Genomic DNA, 24,415 nt, shown 5'->3' on the forward strand with positions numbered 1-24,415 from the left:
TGTTTTGGGTTTGGGATAGGCAGTGGTAGTAGTTTCACGGTAGACAGTTTATAAAGATTGGATTGCGTCTCTGGTTGCGGCAATTAACCGGTTAATCGAGCCCCTCGTGTCATTTCAGGAACGATGTTTATTATGGGTTGTAATTGGTTCCTTTGATTTCAGCGAGTTGGAATTTTTGTCCGCTGATTAATTTGAACGAACTTGTTTCCAGTAATTTTATCCAGTAAATAAAATGCCTTGTATTCCCTTCTCTTCTTCCTTTTCTTTTTTTTTTCGCGCATCCATGCTCCGTTGCTACGAATAATAATCGAAAGGGGAAGAGAAAGACAGGCGGAAGAGGTTGTCAAGCTTTCTTTCGAGAAATGCAAAGAGAAAGGAAAAGGAAATATACACGGAATCGTATATATATATATGTATACAGAATTTGCTTTACGATACTAATTAATAACCTAATCCGGGATTGGAATTGGAATTTGCCGATTCGACGAGTTTTTTCTTTTTTCTCTGATGCGCGAAAGGGGTTGTATCCTCGGGCTCGTATCGTTGTTACAAATATTAACGAGATTCGAGTGGGGTGTATAAAAGACCGCGTAAAGAAAAAAAAGAAAGAAAGAAAGAAAGAAAAATGAAGCTTCGAGCCTTTATTACCCGTAATTTCCGTGCAAGTTTATTGCCGGACCGAATACCGACTGTTATTAATATAGGGACGTTTATCTATCATTACGAGCCGTATCGGTTCGGACTTGGCTATTAATGGCAGCGCGAGATAGTATAAATTTTCGTGGATCGACGATCGAAATATAATGCGCGCGTTTGTAACCGGTATCTCTCGAGGTGTGGTGCGCGCTGATCGATGGTTCCAGCGAAAAAAATATAGGACGGGGCAGCTCGGAAGCGGCATTTATCATGCATGCGTCGAATTACGCGCGCTGATCGCGGAGGGAGCGAAGGGAATCGACGAGGAAGAGAAAAAAAGGATAGAGAGAGAGTGAGAGAGAGAGAGAGACGAAAGGGACGAGTTTTGATTTTGGTTGCACCGGTTCTTCGTTTCGTCTTCGTGCCGCTCTAATGACACGATTTTCATGTTCTAGTTTCCATTAAACTCTTGCTTTCTTTTCTCGCGCGAACGAGATATCGAACGAGCTCATCTTTCACTCTTATTTTCGTTCGATTCACTTCGCCTTGCCTCTTTTTTTTCTTTTTCCTTTTTTTTTTTTTTTAAAGTCTCGTTATCCAACGCTCGACTCGTATAAAACCCGTGGAAATCGAGCTTTCGATTTAGGCTTCGTTTTTTTTTTTTCTTTTTTTGCACGAGACCCGATCCCCATTTCGATCTTAATTAATGGCACGAGTTAACCATCCCTCTGGCCGAGTCCATTAACGATAATCGAGCTCAATAATCGAAATTCGATGCGAATTCGATCCCGTGACTCGCGAGAAATTGGAACAATAATCATCTCTCTCTCTCTCTCTCGATTCTTTTTTCATTTATCGTTGATTTGCGAGTTGATAAATTGGAAAGGGGGAGAAAAAAAAGACAAAGGAACAAAGAGATTTTCACTTTCTTAGGAAATTGATTCTCGATCTCTATTTTTGCGTTTATCGCTTTCGAAGAACGAGATCGGGATCGCGGATTCCCCTCCTATTGTTACGAGCCACGGGAATTACTTTCGCTGCTTTCGATTTTGCCACGACAACTGTGATTTAACGGAGACAACTGTTCGAAACGATTGTCGCAAACGACTTTCATCCACTCTCGATTACCACGGCCGATCCGCCATTATTTCGGATGGGATCGACGATACGCCTTTTCAGAAAGGAAAATCGGCGATCCTCGCTTCTTCCACTTTCGTTTCAAGAGAAACGAATCCGTCGCGGTTTAATCAATCGTTCTTTCTTCCAATTATTTCTTCTTTTTTTTCTCGAATCAAAAAATCAACGATAATCAATTCTCTGCGTGTTATCTCTCTCCGATCCTTCGTCCTTCGTCCTCGATCGTTCGATCGTCGAGAAAACGTGAACGTGACGCGATTGAATTTGAATTTTCCACATGTTGGCGCGCGCTCGTGTAAAAGTGTAATTTGAGCGTGGAAGATTAAACGAGGCCTCGCCGACGAAAGCAGTTTCCCACTTATCGGCCGATTCACTTTCGATCGGCAGCTCGCAAACGCGTGTCGCAAATCTTTGCAATTGCCCTCAAGAAAGTAAGTGGAAAGCAGCGAGATTTATATTCTACTTTGATGTTCCCAGCAAACTTGTTGAACCTGATCTTGAATCTGGTTTACGTTCACGTTCGTGTATATGGAGCGACGTATGGAGAACGCTCGAAGAATAATTTGAGCTACTTTTCCGGAACAATAAATAATAATGGTGATCGAAACCGGCCGGTCGAACAGAAATATAGAAAAAAATAGGTTTTGCCGCTTTTTTCTTCTTCTTCTTTTCTTCGTATAAATATAACATAACACTCTTCTTACGATACTCTTCCCTTCCACGCGATCTCCTCCACGGTTCGTTCCGCGATAAATAACGCGATGTTCCTTTTTTTTTTCTTTTTATTCTTCGATTAGACAATTATCGATTATATCTTTCCCCGGTGTGGAGAACGTAGAACGTTCCATCGTAGAACGGAACGTCTATCCTCGAAACGATCGATCGATCGATCGATCGGAATGACTTTATAAAGGCTGTTCAAAAAGGGGAAATTGAGCGTGAAAAGGTAGCAAAAAGACGCGCGGCATTGTCCATTGCGCAAAGGCCGACGAGACACGGGGTTCTCCACTTCGTCCATCCATCCTTTTCTTCATCCCGTTCCATTTTCTCTCCGTCGAACATTCCGAACTCGTTCGTTTCGTGCTCTATTTTATAACTTGTATCTTTTCTTTCTTTTCCCCCCAAGATTTCGATTTGAGAGAGAAATTTTCTTTTATCCTCTAGGATTTTCGAATCCGGAAAAGATCGAAGGGGGATCACGAATGAAATGGAATCCGAGGAATTTCGCGGCCGCTTTTACTACTCTCGATTCGAAATGGAGGATTTTTTTCTTTTTTCTTCTTCTTCTTTTTTTCCTCCGATCACGTGCTCGGCCTTCCGAGCCGGTAGTTTCTTTTGGGTCGCTCTGTACGACAACGTGTGCACGCTGCTGGCATTGAGTTGTAGTCGTAGTAGAATAGAGCAACTAACCAACTAACCACGAGACGTCAGTAGGACAGTGAAAGGCGACCTAGACCAAGTCTCTCCGGCGGCGCAACGCTGCTGGAGAACTTGACGAAGGAACGCCGATGTTTTCGTGCACGTGTGTATACGTATATATATAATACGTGAGCACCGAGCGTTCGCGCGTGTATTGCATCTCCGGAGGCGAGCCGATCTTTCTGACCCGATCAACGGGAAATTGGGACAAGTTGCGACAATTGTCCACTCAACGACCTCTAACCATCCGTGGAACGTGTGCACTTGTTTCGCATCTGCGAATTACAACACCATGTTTATCGTTTATTGTTATTGTTATTGTTATTGTTATTATTATTACTCATCATTATCATTAGAGGAGGACGGGTTTACATAATTCATCGAGGGACGAATTTATTGGGGGCAAACAATCGTCTTGTTAGTTGGTCGGATAGCCAGATGCTCGTTTTTATGGAGGGTTAAGGACGAGTCTTTCTCTAAGTCGAATGAACGACCGATGGAAACGTGTGTATATATATATATATATATATATATATATATTGGAAGATGGATAATCGAATAATATATAAATAATAAGTAAGCTGGCTCGTTTCGTCGCGGCGAGGCAAGCACGTGGGCTCCCAGCAACAGCTCTTACGAGATATTTGAGTCCCCCATTCAAGCCTACGGCAACATACCACGGCAATTTATTACCGGAAATTTCTTTTCTCGTTGCATCATACCTGGTTCCACGGGAGTCGTATCGAAATCCCCTCTCCTCCTCCTCCCCTGAAAATCGAAATCAAACGAATGTGAGAACAAGGCGATAGGAATTGATAGGAATGGGGGGAGGGGGGAGCGTCCTCGCCATCGATTTCGATCCTCGGAATTTTTTATCCCTTTTTCTTTTATTTATATCCGAGACGGGGACGAAATACGGGATTTCTCGGGTTGGGTTGTCGATCAAATGGCGTTGATCGGCGAACGGCGAATGGTTTCACAGGTTTCCTTTTTTTCTTGTTTTTTTCCATCACCTCGATTAATCTTTTTGAACGAGACAGAAGAGTCGAGGAGGAGGCGAGTAGCAGCCTCCTAAAATTATCCCCGATTCTACCGGTGCCGCTGATAAACAAACCGTTTTTCGTTTAAAATAACATTCGGTCCCGAATGGAACGTTCTCCTCGTGTTATCCGCCACAAGCCCGTGGATAAATATTCATAAGTCTGGAGAAAAAGCTCGACGAAGAATCGGGGAGGGATGGGAAAAACGGCGGATCTCGAATCGGATGGAAGAATTTTTTCGTCAAAAGAAAGAATTCGGGATTTGTGGATTTAGGATTTAGAGGGAAGGGAAGAATGGGATCGAGAAGGTGCGGAGAAGGTGAGAGAATGGGGACGTTCCCCCCTCCCCCTCGAAGGAGGGCGCCCTTTCGATTTCGTTCCGATCCGAGTCGTGGATGCAGCGCGACATTGCCCTCCTTAAACGGGGAAAGTTTCGATCGGTTAATCGAGGCTCCGGTCGCTCGATCGCACGTAAGGCACGGTTTCAAATTTTCCTTATGTATGTATTTTCCAATCTAAGCAAATAAATACGCTTTGGAACGCGAGATTTTTACTTTATATATAGCAGAAGATAGAAGGATTTCTCTTCCTCATGCTTGCTTAAAATTTTAATGACTCAAGCCATCAAAGTTTATGTCGATTTGTCACGAATGGATTCCTCGCTTAGATATTGTTCTCGTCCATACGTTGGGAACGTATAACAGGGTTCAAAGATCGAGGCAATCTCGGCCGGGGGAATTAACGACGGAGGATTTTAGAAGGAGATTAAAGAGACAATCCCAACGAGGAACCCGTACGAAGGCCTCGTTCCTGGAACGCGTTAACCTGTTCCGGAAATAGGTCCACGTCAAAACAAACGTTAATGACAATAATTAAACTTTTTTTTTTTTCTCTTTTCTTTTTTTTCCTTTTTTCTTTTTTCTTTTTTCTTTTTTTCCATTTCCATCAAACAGCGCGGTCGCCGCGCTTTAAAGAAACGCGTGATTTATCGTTCGACCACTTCCTGCATGGGATTAGACGTCAAGGTTACACGTTGAAGACCTCTGGGGTCGTAAAATCAACCGTTGAATTCGATTAGAAACACGCGTGGAACAGAGAATTGTCCATTGGTTGACGGAAATCGCGAAATACCCTCGGCGTTGCGAGCGGTATTGGACGAGTTAATGGATTTACGGAAGATTGTTCCCTGGACACATGTGAGATACACCGAGGTATATACACCTATCCGAGGCAGACGCGCGACGTTTAAAACATTAACGGGTCAATGGCGCGGCGAAACGACGCTGCACCGTAAACACATTCGTATTCTTGGACAGGGTTTTCGGAGGTCGGTTACCGCGCGTGGCCAATTAACGTCGAAATAAAATCCGCTCGTGCGCCGTTCCAAAGAGTTTTATTATCATGCGCGGGGCCATTCGACAGGAAGTTTCTTCTTTGCCTCTTGAATCATTTCGATCGTTAACGAAATCGTCTCTCCCTCTCTCTCTCTCCAATCTTCTTCTTTCGTTTCGTTCGTCGCGAAAATAATATCCTGATCGAGATTACGAGTAGCGGTGCTCGAAGGATTTTCTCTCTTTTTTTCTTTTTCTCCTTTTTAAACTTTGTCCCAGAGAGAGAGAGAGTGGAGAAATTGTTGAGAAGTACTTTCGGGGCACCCGGTGTGTGGCTAGACGCGAGTTCCAGCCCGCAGACTCCTACTCGCTGTCAGTGAAAACCGCATCGATAGGATATAGTCGGTGGAATGGAACGCGAGGGAAATGAGAAAAGTCGGGCACCGATGAAAGTGAGAGGACACGAGGCTACAGGCCGTTTCAACCTTCTCGTTTCCTTTCTCGTTCCCTCGTAGCGAGGAGAAAGGATCTCTATCCGTTTCCTTCTTCTCTTTGTCCTTCTGTTTGAAAATTGAATCGTATCCTACCTAGCGATCGCTTTCTAAATAATATCGAGGAATTCCGCTATTGTTCCATAGAAAGTTCACTTTTACTCGAAATTTCGCGGTATGGGAATGGGGGAAAAAATTGACGATTTTCTTTCTTTCTTTTTTTTTTCTTTTTTAAATAAATATATATATATATATACGTATATATTTATTTTTCTCTGTAAATCTTGGCGCAAGATTTGAAAAAGATGGCGGGGAATTTCATTACCCGTGGAACACAATGCTAATCGCGATTTCGCAGAGACACAACGGACGACCGGAGAGAGACCGTTGTTATAAATAATACCGTGACGTATGTAACTTAGTTATTCAAAAATACAAAGTGCATCTCGAAAGCGTTTCGAACGGATGATAAATAGCGACCGCGAGTTTGACGATTTATTCCTGGACACTTTTCAGCCATCTCTCTCTCTCTCTCTCTCTCCTCTCTCTCTCCCCCTCCTCCTCCTCCTCCCTCGACGATCGCCTCGTAGAGATGGTTACGCAAACGCGTAACCGACCTTTAAAAAACCGACAACAACGGATAAAGATCGCAGAAAAAAAGAGAAGAAGAGACTCATCGCCATCCTCCTACGAAATTCCTCGAACGTCGTGTATAATCGTGTCATCGGCATCGTACTAAATCTCGAAGCAAAAAAGGAAAAAAAAGAAAAAATTAATCATTCGACGCGTAAAAACCAAGAATGTTATTTATTTAATTTATTCCCTCGCCGAAAAATCCGAGGATCGAGGCGAGGAGGGGATTTGACTCCTTCGTCAAATCAGGATACTCGACAAAAGATATTCATCATCGGCTGGACTGATCGGACAATTTTTTACTCTCTCCTTTTTTTCGCAGGTTGACCGTTCGAATGGAAGTCGTTTGAGCGGTCGAGAGGATCCTCCCACGAGGAAGAATCCCGGTTAGAGAGCGAAGAGAGCTGCGAGGAGAGAGAGGGAGAGGGAGAAGAGGAAGACACAGGGTAGCGGATCGGTAATAATCGAGACACGATGGCGGGCGAGGACACGCAAATGTTGGCGAACGGAAACGTGGAGGCGCTCACGATAATTCCACCGAAGATGGCGAACGGGAACGGGCTGATCTGCGGGAAGCAGCAGCACAACAACAATGGGTCGATACCTAATGGAAAGTTGCACGAAATAACAGCGGCGGAAAACGGGAAATTGATCATGTCCGACGAGAAGTCGAGCAGCCTTCACACGGAGTTCGACGATGCCGATGTGTCTTGCGGCTGGGGCCCGTGCAGGCCACACTGGCTTCAATATTTCGCCACGAAGCAGGCCTTCCTTGTCACTTTCTGCATCACCTGGGTTGGTTTGGGTTAGCTTTTCATCTCGATCGAGATCTAATCTAATCTCGAGGGAGAAGATTAATGTCGTAGCCGAATAATAATCTTTCGAATATAACACTTATTATTACTTATAAAATAAAGTAAAAAAGAGATCTCGAGAAAAGGTTGGAAAACACCAAACTTTTTTTACTATATATCTCTCTTTTATATTTTTCGTAACGAGTCGTTCGTGAAAATTTTTTCGTTTATTTAATTAACGTAGTGATTAATATATAACGATATAAATTTTATATATATATAATTGAGATCGCTCGTTGTGTTTCCATAGGTTCTTCAGGGAATGTACTACACGTACTTCGTCTCGGTGATCACGACGATCGAGAAGCTGTTCCAGATACAGTCGAAGACCACCGGTATTATAATGTCAGCGACGGAGATCGGGCAGATCGGTTCCTCTCTCCTGCTTACGTATTACGGGGGCCAAGGTCACCGGCCTAAGTGGATCGCTTGGGGCATGATCCTGTTCGCGGTGAGCTCGTTCACCTGCTCGATGCCCCATTTCATCTTCGGTGAACAGCTGATCCATCAGAACGAGATGTTTCTCAGCGGGGTCGAGGGTGGTGACCCGAACAACACCCATCCCATCCCTGCCAACCTTTGCAAATTGCAGGAACGATCGGAAAATTCTACGGTCGCCAGGTAACGGACGAGTAAATCCCTGCTAAAGATAATTTCTTTACCGATTTTTCGACATTTGTCGATTATCGTTCGTTCGTGTATTTTTTTTTTCTCTTTTTTTTTAAACTCTCGATCGATTCCTCTCCTTCTCCCCTCCTGAAATTGTGTCGCAATTCTGTGCAACCCATATCTCTCTCTCTCTCTCTTTACCTCTTTTGCCTTTCCACGATGTATCGATCCTACCTTTTTCTTTTTTTTTTTAAATGGATAATAAGGTCTCTCCGTTTATAAATATAATAGAAAAAAAAAATTACACGAGTCTCGAGAAAAATTCGAATCGATCTCCGGACGACGACGGTTGATTTTTCTTTTTTCTTTCTTTTTCTCCGTGATTTCTCCGAAGCTGGATCTCGTCCACGGCTCAAACGACTCACACGATAAACGACTGCAAAGGCGACTCGTTGACGGAGCAGAGGATACAGAGCAAAATAACCACGGTGGTCCTGGCGATATTTTTCGTCTCCTTGTTGGGCGTTGGAATGGGTCAGACGGCGGTCTACACCCTCGGTATCCCTTACATCGATGACAATGTGGCCAGCAGAGAAAGCCCGCTCTATTTCGGTAAGAATACCGATTCCTCCCCCTGCCTACCGTTTCTATTGTACCGCGAACGAGGAGGGGAGCGAAACAGGGTTCGAGAAAGCTTTTGCTTTCGCGTTTGGACGCGAAAGAGCGTTTCGCTCGGGGCCGAGGGGGACTATAGCAAGATCTTTCACTTCGATTATTTTGATTCATCGTTGCGTTATCGTCGTGCGGAACGTTCAATGTTACGCCGGGAATTTGCATACTCACGGGACACGTTGTCCCCGTACTTTGTTGCAGCGATCACGATCGGAGTGAGGATCCTCGGTCCAGCCCTGGGCTTCATTCTGGGCTCGTTGTGCACCATGATTTACGCGGATTTGTCGGCGAATCCGCAAATCACGCCGACGGATCCGAGATGGGTCGGGGCATGGTGGCTTGGTAAATTGAAATTTCTCCTTCTTATTACGCCTTCTTGTATCAATTCGAACACAATTGCGCAATTTTACACCATTCTTCCTTCCTTCCTTCCTTTCCTCTCTCTTTCTTCAAAATTCTTGAAAATCTCGCGAACGAGATTGGAAGAATATTGGATGTTTCAGGTCTGGTGCTGATAGCAGCCATGCTGATGTTGGTAAGCATAGGAATGTTCGCGTTCCCGACGCGGTTGCCCGCGAGCAGGACGCCGCCGAAACGGGCCGACGCGAAAAAGCCTAGTCTCCGAGGTAAGCGCTCGATTTATCGCCAATTGTTCGTTTAAGCTCCTCTCTCCCCCACCGCCGCATCCGATCACAGCGATTTAATTCGATTTTACGGCCTCCTCCCTCCCTCCCTCTCCTCTTCTCTACCCGCTCGAAAATTGGCCGGGGGAGAGATCGAACGGACGAGATAAAAGTACCATCGCCTCGAAACCGTCTATTAATCGCAACCCCTTCCAAAGCCCTTCAAAAGCGTGCGCATCCGCCTCGATTCCTATCCCAGACGCGACCGATTCCTTTCGAATTTGCTTCCACGTTTCGAATAAGTGAGATCAAGATCGAGGAAAACGAGATTCATTTCATCGATCCTCTTCTCCGTCGTTATCTCTTTTATTGTCCTTTCGCTGTTTAATCACGTTACGAGGATTTTCTTCTCATTTCGCGGTTTATTAATTTTCTCGAGACAAAAACGGCGAATCGATACGCACGCGATGCATCGACATTGTTTGCCCCGATACGAATATTTCTATTCGTCGCATTGTGGATTGGCGGAGAGAGTGGGGGGGGAGAGGACGGAACAGTGGGGCCATTATGTATTCGGTGGACGTTTATCGGGAGGAAAAGACGCGGGCCAATAAGATGATCTTTGAAGCGTGAACTTGGCAGTCAAGGTCAATGGCGAAATTTAGGCTCGCAGAGAGAGAGAGAGAGAGAAAGAGGGAGAGGAAGAGAGAGGGAGAGAGAGTCGGCCGGCGTGTCTGTCTGCTCGTTCGATCGTGAGCGCTCGCCCCGTTGCTTTCTGAAACACGGTCGAGCCCTTTTCTGGGAACCCTTTCCGCCTAGGATTGCAGGGCGAGCGTTTATCGAGTTGGTTTGCGTTTATTCTCGATCCGCTTCGTTGAAACGTTCTGTTTCTTTCTTCGAGAGAGAGGAGATCGAACGGGAGCGGAGAAAATTGTAAATTCGGTTTGTTTGTTTGAAAGAAGGAGGAAATTCCATAAACGTGACGTATCGATCTTTCACTATACCTTTCCCGCCCTTGACCGACAATGTTTCGGAATGTTGTTCCTGAAAGAGGCAGCCTGTTCAAAATGCGGCACGAGTCGCATCGATAATGCAACTTGGACGTCCCACTGTACCACGTGCGCCTCTCCTCAGCATCGTAGGGACGCGTTACTTAAAAATAACTCCCTCCCTCCTCCCGCTAATTGTCCAAGCGTAACCCCCGCTTAAAGGAGAAGAGGAACCTCGTTGAATTAAAATTCGCTCGCTCGGAAGAGGAAACGTTTAAATTCAACTTGACGAGTGCCCGGATGAAAAGAAAGAAACGATGATTCCTCCCATGATTCCCTGAAAATCCAATTCGGCTAACGAATTGGGAAGCAAATTGCTCTGTATTTTCGCCGTGGACCGAAAACCGAGAGTCCGTGCATCCGGCCGACCGTACGAGGATAATTTCCCCGCGGGGTCGTGGATCACGCGAGGAAGAGGAGGAGGAGGAGATTTAAAGGAGAAGGAGCGAGAGAGAGAGGGAGGAGGGTAGGTATGGCGCGCATTTCTGGTGCGTTAGGTCGGTCGTGTTATGTCGAGGTGCACGAGACAGCTGAGATAAGTCCTCTCCCCGCAAGAGGAACAAATCCACGCGCGCACGGGCAAGGAAGAACGGCAGGGCCGTATACGCACGCAGAAATGCAGAGGCGCGCGTGTGCCTACCGAGCGCTATGCACGACGCATGACCGTGAACTTGCCCCACCTAGTGCACCAGTCGGTCAGTCATCATTATTAACGCACACACGCGGGGCCCGCCGCGTTCACGCGCGCGCTCGCACACACACGAGCACGAACGCCCGATCCTTTACTCCTACGTGCACATGGCACACCGGAGAGACGAGAAATCCGGATACGTTTCGACGAGCCGTACGAAACTCGAATTTTTGCCGGCAATTTCCATGCGAAATAATCCGTGCGAGCTTCCCAAATTAATGTTTCCCGCCCCTGAAACTTTGCTCCTCTTTCCTCTCGTTGCAGGATCCAGGAGGAATTTTGGAAGGAATGGTTTTTTGGAATTCTATCCTCGCACGAAGGGACGATACACGAGGATATCGTTAGAAATTTGCGCGCGTGTTTATTGGAGAGGACGGTAGAAAAGATCGCCTCGGAGGAGAGGACGGAATTGGACGGATGCACGCGATTCTCGTATTACTCGGTTCGTCAGCCCCCTTTGAAGACTTCATTCTTTCAACTTTATATAACTCGCTGTATCGATCGTATCTCGATAAATCTATTTGTCTCTTATTTTCTCGTCGTAATTTTATCCCGTACGATATATATACACATACACGTCTTTTTCGATCGATGATTTCCGTGCAAATTTCTTCGCGTTTTTTCTTTTTTCCGCGCTGATCCGGAGAAGGTTGGAGGAGGTTTTCGCGATTCGAAGCCACCCTGTATGTGGCCGGTGCAGGGTTGTCGCGATAATACACGGAGCGCAATGTTAGTCACGTTTGTCTACTCATGGTCTGCAGGACTTCTCTATGCGGGGTTGCCACGACTCTAGCCCGGCCTTCCTGGAAGCCTAGAGCAGTCCTAGGCATCCTTAATGTCAGTTTCCACCGAGGGTTTCTCGAACAGAAACCTCGCACGAACGAACGCCTCATCGTACATCTCGTTCCTCCTCTCTTCTCGTTTCTTTTTCCGCTCCTTCCCTCCCCTTCCCACTCCCCTTCCCTCCCTTCCGTCCCATGCAGGAATTCGCCTTTTTTGCCATTGCTCGAAAATCGATGCGCCACGTCCTCTTCCCTCTTTATCATTTCACCCATACGCGATTTCCAATTCGACTCGACGTTATTAAACGTTTTGTTCTCGTTCGAGTATTTAATCTAATTCTAATGTGTAAAAGTAGATCTCTTAAATTTTTCTATACTAAAGTTTTGTACTAAAGTTTTGTATAAAGAGAGAGAGGGATTAAATTTGATAATACCAGTAATCTTAACGAAGATATAGCGAGGATATATGGTCCTTTGGATGTCAATTATGTCGTAACTCGAACAAATGGAGAATATTTTTTCTCTTTTTTTTAAAGAATTCCACGAAAGTTTTACTATCGGTAGCCGAAGATCGGTCCAAGTTTTTCTCGCGCCGGTGCAAGTATCGACGCCGCGCTTCCTTTTTCTCATCCGTTTCTCGTTTTTCGAGCTGGAGGCGATCGCACGCTGCAATCCCTGCTCCCTCTGGCTCGCGCTCTCCTTTTGCCTCGTCGTTTCGCCTTCGAAAATAGAACGAGGGGAAACTCGATCGTCTCGTAATTAGCTCGTCGTTCGTAATTGATTTCATAAATATAGAAGAAAATCCGTGTGGTTTCGTTCGCGTTGATCACGTTTCACCTTTGGATACCTAATTTCGAGGAAAGGATGGGAAATAAAGAGGGGGAATAAAAAGTTTAGCCGAGGATAAAAAGAGATTAAATATTTATTTCCTCGAAATTCTTCGCCGCTCTTTTTTTCTTTTTTTTTTTTATTCGTATACGCGACAAGGACAAAAGTTGGAAGTGAAAAAAAGTTGATGAATTGTTTTCGCGATTTTTAAGGAATGATCTTCGGAAGCAAAAAAAAAAAAGAAAAATAAAAGAAAAGAAAGAAAGAGAGAGAGAGGGAAAAAAGGGACGAGACAAAGAGGGAGGAGGCAAAAAAAAAAAAAAAAAGAGGAGGAATAAATTTCATGTAAATGGTTTCGCTGCAGGTCGCGATGCACGGCTCGCGTCGCCTGCACGATTCGATGCACTCGCTACACCTCGCCTTCTCTCTACCTGTTGCAGACTTCCCTAAAGCGGTGAAGAGGCTGTTGAAGAACGACATTCTTATGTTCCGGACGGCCAGCAGCGTGCTGCACATCCTACCGATCGCCGGCCTCTACACCTTCCTGCCAAAGTACCTCGAGAGCCAATTTCGCTTGCCAGCTCATCATGCGAACATGATCTCAGGTAATTTTCGCCAATAGACACGCGAGCAAACTTTCTCGCCCCGATCCTCCTTCCCTCCTCCCCCCTCTTCTTTTTTTTCCATTAACATATTTCGATCCTTCCAACCTTCCTTCCAATCTTTTTCTTTCTTTCTTTCTTTCTTTCTTTCTTTCTCTTGAATCGAAAAAAGAAAAAGAAAAATAGAGAGAGAGAGAGGGGGTATTTTATCCGAAATTTCTCGAAATTTAAATCCGAGACAAAGAGACGAACGTGAACAATGAGAAACTAGAAGGAGGAGCGATTTGACGATTTTGATGATTGTCCTTTTTTTCGCAGGTGTCGGTGGTATTTTAGTAATGGGTTTGGGTATTATAATTAGCGGAGTGTTTATCCTGAGGGCAAAGCCTAACGCCAGGTTCGTCGCAGCCTGGATCGCCTTCACAGCTGTAATATACGCGATCGGCATGGGTGTGCTGATGTTCATCGGTTGCCCTATGGACGATTTCGCTGGTCTAGTTTCCCATTCCGACGGGTAAGTGTTTCCCTCCGACAAATCCATCTCCAGTAAAGTTGTTAAAAATTTCTTTCGAGCCAATCCCTTTTCTTTCCCGATAGAGGATAGATTTCGAAAGAGAGAGAGAGAGAAAAAAAAGAAAATGACGAACGACAACGATAAATCTTTCTAGATTGTCCAGGTTCGAGCAGACCTGCGAGGCTACATGCTACTGCGATCGGAACAAGTTCAGCCCGATTTGCGGTGCCGATGGTAAAACGTATTTTTCCGCGTGTCACGCGGGCTGCTCCAATTACACGATCGTCGATGGCAAAGTTGCATCGGTGAGTACCACGGACATTGATCGTTATCTTCGAGATCTTCTCGAGAGATCCGTTACGGGGAGGGGGGAGGGAAAAAAAAAGAGAAAATTTTAAAGGAACGTCGACCGCGTTATGGTTAAAAAAAAAAAAAGAAAAAAGTCGATACGAGGGTAAAAAAAAAAAGGGAACACTTTTCGATACACTACTCGCGAATTGGTTCCAACAATTTAAAAACGCGTAAAACCCGATGCGAAATTTCATCGATTTCATCGTTTCATTGTCGATTTATTTACGACGTTACTCCGTGATTCGAATCGAATAATCGTTTTCGCTATTTCTCGCGCTGATTGCATACAATCCCCTGATAGCGCGCGGACTCACTGACGTCATCGCGAAAGAGAGAATATCGATATATATATATATATATATATATGATGCTCGATCGGGAAATAGGCTCGATCGTAATTATCGGTGACAGTGGCATGCAACTAGGCCAGAAATGTGCCGTTTGCTCCGACCATTTACGAAGGAAATCGCATTATTCGAACGAAACAATGCTTCATTGATTGCGCAACCAGGCGAGTCATTAGTTTCGCAATTGAAACATTCCGCCTTATCGCGAACATTTCAATTTCCAATTGTTCGGATTTCGCGGGGATTAAACGAAATGTACGCGGGTAAATATATATATACGTACGCGTAATGCAAACAGGTATATCGCATTCCAAATTTTCTCGCTTCCTTTCGCGATGCATCGAGAATGGCGCGTTTCTCAAAATCTTAGTATTCGACGCATCGATCGATAAAACGTGTCGAACGACCGACACGTGCAAAAGTCCAAGATCCTCGCGCGCGAATTCTCAGTGATAGTTGGATCGAAAGAGGAAAGGAAACACAACTCGCGAAACGCAAGTTTAACAACGCCTGTGCTTCACGATTTTTTTACAGTTTTACAACTGCCAGTGTATCGGGTCGAATCTGACAACACCGGAAACGGCAAACACTGCGACGATCGGTTACTGCGAGCTCGAGTGCAGTAACTTTTGGGTTTATATGGTCCTGTTCTCGGTGTTCGTTTTCATACACTCGACCAGCGAGGTGGGCTCCATGCTGTTGATCCTCAGGTGCGTGGATCCACGGGACAAGGCGATGGCTTTGGGCCTCATACAATTCGCCATCGGCCTCTTCGGTAATTATGCCTTCCCTCCCCCTCGTCCCTCCCATTTCCCCCATTTGTATCGTCTCTCGTGATCCACGATCTCAATAAATCGCGGAGGGGATCGTGGATCGAAATCTTCCATTTCCTCCCCCCGAACGATGGAATCGGGAGAACTTCATAAATGAATTTATCAGGCGGATGATCCGTTGGTCGGTTGGTTCCAGGTAACGTCCCGTGTCCAATCGTTTATGGTGCTGTGGTGGACTCCGCTTGTCTCGTATGGGAATACGCTTGCGGCGAGCGAGGTGCCTGCTGGCTTTACGACTCGAATGTCTTTAGAATGTTCTATCATGGTACGTACCGCGGTTAAGAAGAAATCTGCGGCGAGGAGAAGTCGGAAATATCTGCATCTCGATTATCCGACTTACTACTGCTCAACTCTTGCCTCTCTATTATATATATATGTATAATATATATATATATATACCGAGGCTAAATTTCTCTTTTCCGATATTATTTATATCTCCCAAGAGATGAATCGTTTCCCATGAATATGTTGTTAGAAATTTAACCTCTTCACGATCGTTTTATATATATATATATATCTTAATTAATATAATAATTATAATAATTTCTCAATCGATCAACCGATAATAAATTGCACGGATTGTCCAGGTACCACTGGCGGAATCCTGATTCTCGCTTTCGTGGTGGACATAGTGGTGTGGTACAAGGCCGGGAGCATCAGCTTCGTGGAGGAGCAGGAAGCGGAAGAGGGCACGGTCGAGGAGATGGCCACCCTCAAGTCGCAGGATGCGCAGGCAGTTGACAACGACTATTTGTGAAAGGGTCCCGGCCGACTTCGATGGTATCTCATGAAGCGCAGGCCTGAATATAGCGTCGTAAAAAGCGGGACAAAGGCGTAACGAGGCGTTCCTAACTGACGAGAACTCGGTGCCAGTAGCTCGAGACCGGTCGGTCGACGGTCCATCTTCTCGTGTCCACGTATTTGGAAAGGGAGGAGGGTTCCTCCTTCCTTTTCTTTTTTTTTTTTTTTTGTGGAAACCCACCAAGGGTTGTGTCCATCCCTTTTCGCGAGGAGGAGCGAGGGAATAATCTGAATTCAAGTCCCTTCGACGACACTGGTGCTCGCGTCGATCGGCCACGAAACCAGGAGTCCAGGACGATGACGGAGGAGGCGGTGCCAAGCCCTTGGAAAGCCCGTGATTTCCACGGAAAGGCTGTGCCGTGGTTTCGAATCGTATTGTACAGGGAAGAAGGAGGATGTAATGGTTAAGGAACGGATCGATAATCAACGATTATTTGATTTTTCTTTGAGTGAGCGATATATACATATGTATTGAAGATGCGAATGAGGGAGAAGATTGTCTTCCGGAGATTGGCATCGGGGAACAACGATTTGAAACGTAATCGAAACGAAGTGCACGACGGAGGAAGGAGCAAGTATCGAGAGCGAGGAGACGATTTTCGTGCGGGGGAAAAAAAGGAGGATTGGGAAAAATGGATGATCGACACGGAAATGCGAAACGCACCAGCATATATATAAATATATATCTATTTCTCTCGGCACGCGAGATTCTCGGATCTTGGGCGAGCTTCTCTTAGGCACTACCGTCCGTGTTTCATTCTGCATATTACACCTAGGCGTAGGCAACCTGTACAAGCGATGATTTACGATGTGTGCATGCGTGTCGGTAATAATTCGTTTTGTTGTTTGCAAAAGAAAATGAAAAAAAAAGGAAAAAAAATGAACAATGAACGGAAGAGTTAATAATTATTGGAGAGGAAAGGAGGAGAGAATCTGAGTGCGAATGAGGGCGAAAATAATAAGAAGAGAATAATAAGACATATTTTTTAGACGATTTGACGATGAGAAAGAAAAGAGAGATAAAAGGGGGGGAAGGGGAAGGGAGAAAAAAATAAATATCGATACGGTACACGTGTACGGGAAGAACGGAAGTCAGGGAAGAAAAGCGAGGATGAATAAAAAAAGGAAAGGAAAGGGAAGTGGAAGGAAATAAGAAAGAGAAATTATAAAATTAACAAAAGAAAAAGAAGAAATGAAAAGATTGAACAGCTGTATTTTAATACGATACACTTTACATTCTCGTGTGGGACACTTGTCGATGTATGCGCGTCTGCCGCCTGTGTGCTTTTAGTGCTTTGAGCGTTCGTCGTTTTTCTTTTTTTTTTTCGAATATCTTTGCCCGATATAACTCTTTTTACTTAAATTTTAAACGATTATCAATAATAGTTCTTTTTATTAATGATCTGGAAACCGAATTAATTTTTAATCGAGATATATTTTCGACGAGTAAGTTAAAATTGCTTACGCGAATTTTATAATCGAGGAGAGTTGGATGGACGATCGTTACCTTGTGTAATACGGCGAAACGAGAGAAAGGAAAGAAAGTTATTGCGGAGAAGGAAGGAAGAGGGAAGGAAGTGAAGAGTTGAAAAGCGTTTAGGGTGTGCGTTAACGTATGCTATGAAATTCGCGAATTATTCGATTCAGGGGCATTGTTAATTATATATTACGCATCGTTTTGAGTTTGCCTCGAAGAACAGTTTGGCTAAAAGATAATTGAATTAAGATTGATTAAATAAGAGAAATTAAATAATATTCTAATTCTAAATTTCGACTCGATTAAAAATTATATCTTTGAAGAAATTTAATTTTGGATTTCAAAAGACTCTTGAAATCGTATTTCTTTTTAAGCTCCAATAGAAAAATTGTTCGCAAAGCTACTAAACAAGCATTACACAAGAGCCAATTGTTTCTTCGAAATTCCAAAAGAAAAAAAGAAAAAAGAAAAAAAGATACATAAATATATATATACATATACACACATATAAAACGTATATAACGTCGGCTCTAAACGAGCTTTCAGATTAATAAACGATCTATTGCCAGTCCAGAAGCCATCATGATCATTTTGACACGAAGAAAAGTATACCTGTTTTCTTTCTCCAATTCTATCATTTATTTAGAAAAATATCAAGAGAAAAAGAGGAAAAAAAAAAAAAACAGAATTCAGAATTTCTTCTGGACAGTGGTAGAACGTAATATCTATCCCTTTCATTGTTAAGGGTAGTTTCTCATGTTTCGCACAGGATAAACCACCCTCGCATCGAAGGGGTTGAACGAGTTACATATATATATATATATACATTGTATGTATCGTGTGTGTGTGTGCGTATGAGTGCGTGTACAGTCGTACAAGTAAATCATTGACGATGCGATTGAGAAAGGATTGCACAGGGGCGGATACGGCTTTCCGTGCGCCCGTTGATCTCCATCGAGAATTGTATTTTTGTATTTCGAAGCGACACATAATCTATATTTTAATCGATCACAAGTCGTATATATATACATATACATACATACATATATATATATAGAACAGCACGATAATTAACACAGAGCCAATTCCACCCTTCGACGCGATTCATTTCTCAGAGAGTCATCAGCTCTCGACTCGTGTATCATCGATGTACGATTCGATTCATCGAATTTTCCATTCTATTTTTCGCTCGTCCACCTCTCGATGGAGGAACGAAAATGAAAATGTGAACGATCCCAGGGTGTATTATATTTTCGTTTTCTTCTTTCTTAATGTCAACACCATTTGTGTAAAATTAAATCGCGATACTTCTCGCTACGATCGACGATATATATTTATATATATAAAATCGATCGTGACACCGAGCTCTTGGACTCTTGGAGCAATCGATGAGATAACGAGCGATGACAATATTTTTGCAAGGAAAAAATTAGGATTGCTCTGGATATCCGCTTTACAACGTGCCGCTCGTGTTCTGCTTATCGGGGCGAGGTGGTTATCGCGTGGGACGATAAAAATCGAGAAGAAGGTGTTTATTATATAGTTTTATTATTAGTATATATATATATATATATATATATATATATATATATATATATATATATATATATATACGGGAACGAGAGATATCTACGTACAATTTAATCAAGATAATCGTTTAACTCGCGAGACATAGTCCGGATGGATGAAGTGGGGACGCGTTTTAACCCTCGTCTTGGCAGAAGAGTTTTCGAGAGTCTCTCTCTCTTTCTTAGAATGAGCGAAGCTATTTTAAAAGTTCCAAGATTTATCCTCCCCCCCTCACGTAGACGTTTAATAGATCATTAGAGTGTTTGCATGCAGTTTTACGCGCAGAAAATTCACGCATGTTGCCTGGTGCAACTTTGCCAAGAGGAAGGATCAAAATCTACGTCCTCCATCGTTGCGGCTGTTAACAAATTAGATTTTTTTTTTCGATAATTCGTCGTCTCTCGATGATGATATTTAATCGATAAACAAAGTTTTAAACACGGCCTTTATTATTACGGAAGATGAACGGAGACAGAGAGTATTTTCACGATCGAAGCCGTGTGCGTTTTTACAAGTTTTATGCTCGTTCGAGTTATTTTTAATCGCATTTTTTTATTTTTTTAATTCTTTCTCCAACGAACGAATGCGTCCGTCATAGACATATTTTTCTTGCGAACGAATCTGGAAGGGAAACGACGACATATTCAGCGAAGAAATCCGCAAAACTCGAGAGACGCAATCTGGATTAATTCGAATTTGACGATTAAAACGATTTATCGGCGAGGATAAATGCGATTACGTAAAAAATGAGCACGATAATTTTTTGAACGCATCACGAACGTATGAGGATGAAAGTGAATCTACGAAAGGATTTTTATTCCGTTTTATTTCGTTTCCTTTTCGGGATGGGTAGGAGAAGGGAGGGGAGAGTTAGAACCTCTCATGAATGGTGTGTACTTGTGCGTTTGCCTTTCAGTGCTCGATATATACTGTATACATTACTGTATATTATGTGTACGATAGAGCTGTACATAAAGTACAATAATTGCTAAAATAATCATGGCGTGGAGCGACAGAGTCTCAATCTTTATTCCGTGTGTTGCGCCAGTAAGTTTATCCAGGATAGGCGAATGATCCTTCGCAAAAATTGAATTACGATCCAATTTTATCTCAATATTACACAATGATTTTGATATCGATGAGGAAGTTTTTTAAAACGCGGCGAGACGGAGAATTTTTATTCCGATCGTATCCCTCGCCTCCCTCGGATCATTCGTCTATCGTCAATAAATAAAGTGCTAATTGCGTCACTGTGAGAATTAACGATGACAATGATGACACACGACAATGGAAACACTGCCCTGCACTATCCGCTACTACTACTGCCAGTATCAATGAAAACCATCCGTTTCGATGAACCATCGATTGAATCGACTGCCAACATTTGGCCAATATTCACGATGCAATGAACAAGTTCAAGAATTCACGCTCAAAACGCGTTGGCCTTAGGAAAGCGTCGTCCTCCCAGCCTAGGGCCTGCAACTTGAAAGAAAAACAAATCTCAGTGCAGTGACTTTATTCCTGCATTTATTTTATATTACTTAACTTTCGCTTAATTCAAGAAGAGTACTTTTTTCTTCTTCTTTTTTAACGATGAATAATATAAAAATTGCAAACGTTCCATTTTTCACGTCGATCGCCTTTTTCTCGGCATTTATTCATAACGAATTACGAATATTAAAATTATAACGTTGTACATCGTTGTATGTAATCTTCACAGTTTCGTCGAACAGATTGACACAGTTTTATTTAAGAAGAAATAGAAAGAATAAAAAAGAAAAAAAAAAAAATGAAACGATCACTGGCGGAACACAGAATACCAATAATAATTATATTTTAGTAAAAAAAAGAATTTATCAGTAATATACTTGTAGGATATAATCGGCCGCGGGAGCGGACACTACGGTTTTACCTAATTACGATGTAGTTCTATAAGAGAACCATAATTGCTAGTCTTTAATTTTCGACGTGCTCGCGTGTACCCGCACGTCATTTGCGGATTATATAATGGATGTTTTAAGAATCCCTCTGTCAGAGCAACTTTATCATTTCATGCGAACGAATTTTTTATATTTCTTTCTTTTCTTTTCTTTCTTTAAATCCCTCCAATCATTTTAATCGTGCTTCTAATTATTATTCTTTCCCTAAATATTTTAATCGTTCTCTTTTTACGACGAATCTTCGAATCTCTGTTAAATCAATCTCTATATTTTTAATGGAAAAAAATTGTACATAAAGAATAAAAATTTATTTCTTTTAAAAAACGCCGCGAAAAATGTTAAGGTTGCCTCCGACATTCTAACTATTCACGTAACGTATATATACGTGTGTGTATCAGGCGTGTGTAACAAGGAAGGATTAAAAAGTTAACGAAGAGCAGGGAATATGATAAACGACGAATAAGAAGAAGAAGAAGAAGAAGAAGAAGTAGAAAAGAAGAATATAATGCCATTTTTATGTATACATATATTGTACTAATGATTATTATAAATTTTTTTTTTTGTTTTATTAATATTATCCTTACTACTACTACTACTACTATTACTACTACTACTATTACTATGATTTATCGTCATCGGATATCGATCCTTGTTTATCGATTATTGCTATTAATTGATAATTCGCGCGGTCGCGAATCATCACCGTTGTAATGATCATGCGCTTTGATTTTTATACATAATATATATCTATATATTATATATATATATATATTATATAGAAAGAAAGAAAAAAAAAACGGATTACTCTGTAGAGGACGTAAGTGTATTTTGATATAGTGCACGATGCCGTATATGAGTGGGTGCGTGTATCCGTGTATGCGTTTAATTCTGTGACATGAATTCTACATGTGCCCGGCCCTCAATCGTCGGGCATACGCAGAACAATGTTCTTTAAATGTTGTTAAGTTCTCGGTACGTCTGTTTTTTATCCTTTGTTTTTTATCCTTTGTGCTTTATTTTTTTTTCTCTCTCTTTTTAGCCGGATAGATCAATATAGTACATGCAGTTACTTTTCCATCGAGGCGAGCGGCATTTCGCGTATCGTTTCCGCGTGAAAAATAATTGAAATAATATTGAAATAGGGAATTACTTTCTCGTGTTGGTTCTAGTTCATTTCTAGTTATTTTTTTTCTTCTTCTTTTAATTTTCGGATAATTTTTTTCATTTTTAACTTCGAATCTTTACATTTTGCATTCGAAACAATTTCCTTTTTCTTTTTTCCCCTTCTTTTGCGATTAATTATTAATCTCTAATTTCAAAATTTTCACGAGAATGATGCGCGACGTTCCGTTCGTCGACAACACGATTCCTCTTGGAAGATGTAACACGCGTCTCAATCAAGACTGTAAATAGCAAATAGCAGGCGTTCGATGGACCTCCACCTTAAGGTTCCCACATTTAACTCCCGACGTTTAAGTGCCTAAAAAAGAACAAAAATAAAAAAAAAAAAGAAAGAAAGAAAGAAAGAAAAAAAGAAACCGGAAGAAAAAAATCCTCCTCGAACCTTTGTTGTCTAGTTTCTAGAAGTGGGTAAGATACTATTTTGACGGCTGGAAGTCACCGCGAGTTGATATTAGGAATTTCAAAGGGCTAAATATACCGTTTCAAGAGTGCTGCAACACACACACACACACATACATACATTCACACACACACACACAAATACACAGATTCTTTCTCTTCGTCGTAGAATCTCTTGGAGTTAGTAAAAAAGGAAAAAGAAAAAAAAAAAGAAACACTCTAAATAAGTAGCAAAGCTAACAGTAGCGGAGAAGAATAAATAGATAAAAACAGGCAAATAAAAATAAAAAAGGAGAAAAAAAAATGGAAAAAAAAATCAGTATAAAAAGGAATATATTTACGAGATGATCAATGTTTAAAAGAAGAAAAAAATAATAATAATAAAAAAAGTTATTACAAGATAGAGAAACGTTTAAACGAGGATTATAAATGCAAAAACACGTAGAGACGATGAGGAAAAAGAAGAAACAGAGAGGGAGAGAGAGAGTGTGTGTGAGAGAGAGAGAGAGGTAGAGAGAAACGAAGAAAAAAACATCATTCCCACTTTGATGAATTAATATACGTATGATATATATATATATACACACAAATATATGTTATACATATGTACGTAAAAGACGAAATAGTATTTTATCTGATTGCTAGTTTCACGTCACAGTGAATGGATAAAATGTCATTCGACACACCCTCAGCAGATCTCAGCACTCTGACGAAACGAACGTGGATCGTTTATTTTTTATTCGCGCATAAAAAGTCCCGATCGTTTCCGTGGAGCGCGTTTACGAACACCGGTGTTCACAGGGTACATCGGAAATCGGGATTCACGACTAATATATAATACGTAAGGTTCGCAACGTTTAAAATAATAATATGTATTATTATCACATTCTTCGGGCGGATATCGGATTTTTCGAATAAACTTACCAACGATTCCTTTTTTTTTTTGTCTTCTTCTTCTTCTTGTACGAGCGTTTCGATCGCGATAATTGTCCGGGATAAAAATAAATATTGTACAACTGTTAGAGCACAAAGGATCGATGTACAAACGCGTTTGAAGCTAAATTGAAATAATTTCTCCCTTTTCCCCTCTCTCTCCTTGTTTGACCAACGAGGATAATCTCTTTTTTCTCTTCTATATTTATTAGAAGAGATAAAATTATTCGTTAAAAATCCGATCGCCTTCGGTACAATTGAATCTTTCAACCCCTGTTCCAGTGATTTATATCGTACAAAGAAGCCGCAATCGATTCGCGATGCAACCTGTGAACGCGCGAGCGCGTGCGTGTATATTAATTATTACAGAATATATATATAACAGAGTATATATATATATATAAAATAAAAACGAAGAAGAAGAAGAGAGATATATATACACAGAAAAGAAAAAGTGTATCCGTGTGAACAATGAAAAGATGGAACCTTGAGGTCGCGGCACGGGTCCCTGAAACCGGAAGTACCGCGACGACGAGAGCCGATATTTTGTTGCGCGTGCAGAGAAGTCAATTTTTTCGATTTACAAAATAAAAGAAGAAAAAAAAACCCCTTTGCATCACTGTAACATACCTCTAGAACGTTTCATAGTTTAAATTAGCCTTCGGGTTATCG

General features: G+C 42.2%; 2 protein-coding genes across 2 annotated transcripts in view; both read left to right on the forward strand.

The window, feature by feature from the left end:
* Positions 1-7,145, forward strand: part of LOC107964950 (splicing factor 3B subunit 6) — a 67,786-nt gene extending 60,641 nt beyond the window's left edge. The window contains exon 5 of the mRNA XM_026442838.1: positions 7,010-7,145. The gene's annotated coding sequence lies outside the window, so the exon portion shown is untranslated. The remainder of the gene's footprint in view (positions 1-7,009) is intronic.
* Positions 7,146-7,239: 94 nt separating this feature from the next.
* On the forward strand, positions 7,240-21,546 carry LOC100577409 (solute carrier organic anion transporter family member 3A1). Its single transcript, XM_006561792.3, has 11 exons — positions 7,240-7,492; positions 7,792-8,162; positions 8,545-8,762; positions 9,024-9,164; positions 9,326-9,448; positions 13,236-13,400; positions 13,716-13,911; positions 14,066-14,216; positions 15,144-15,384; positions 15,579-15,707; positions 16,030-21,546. Exons 1-11 carry the CDS (start codon positions 7,385-7,387, stop codon positions 16,197-16,199), a joined length of 2,013 nt encoding a protein of 670 aa, XP_006561855.2. The 5' UTR covers positions 7,240-7,384; the 3' UTR covers positions 16,200-21,546.
* The last annotated feature ends 2,869 nt before the right edge of the window (positions 21,547-24,415 follow it).

This window comes from Apis mellifera, linkage group LG9, assembly GCF_003254395.2.
Source record: "Apis mellifera strain DH4 linkage group LG9, Amel_HAv3.1, whole genome shotgun sequence".
Classification (NCBI taxonomy): Eukaryota; Metazoa; Arthropoda; class Insecta; order Hymenoptera; family Apidae; genus Apis; species Apis mellifera.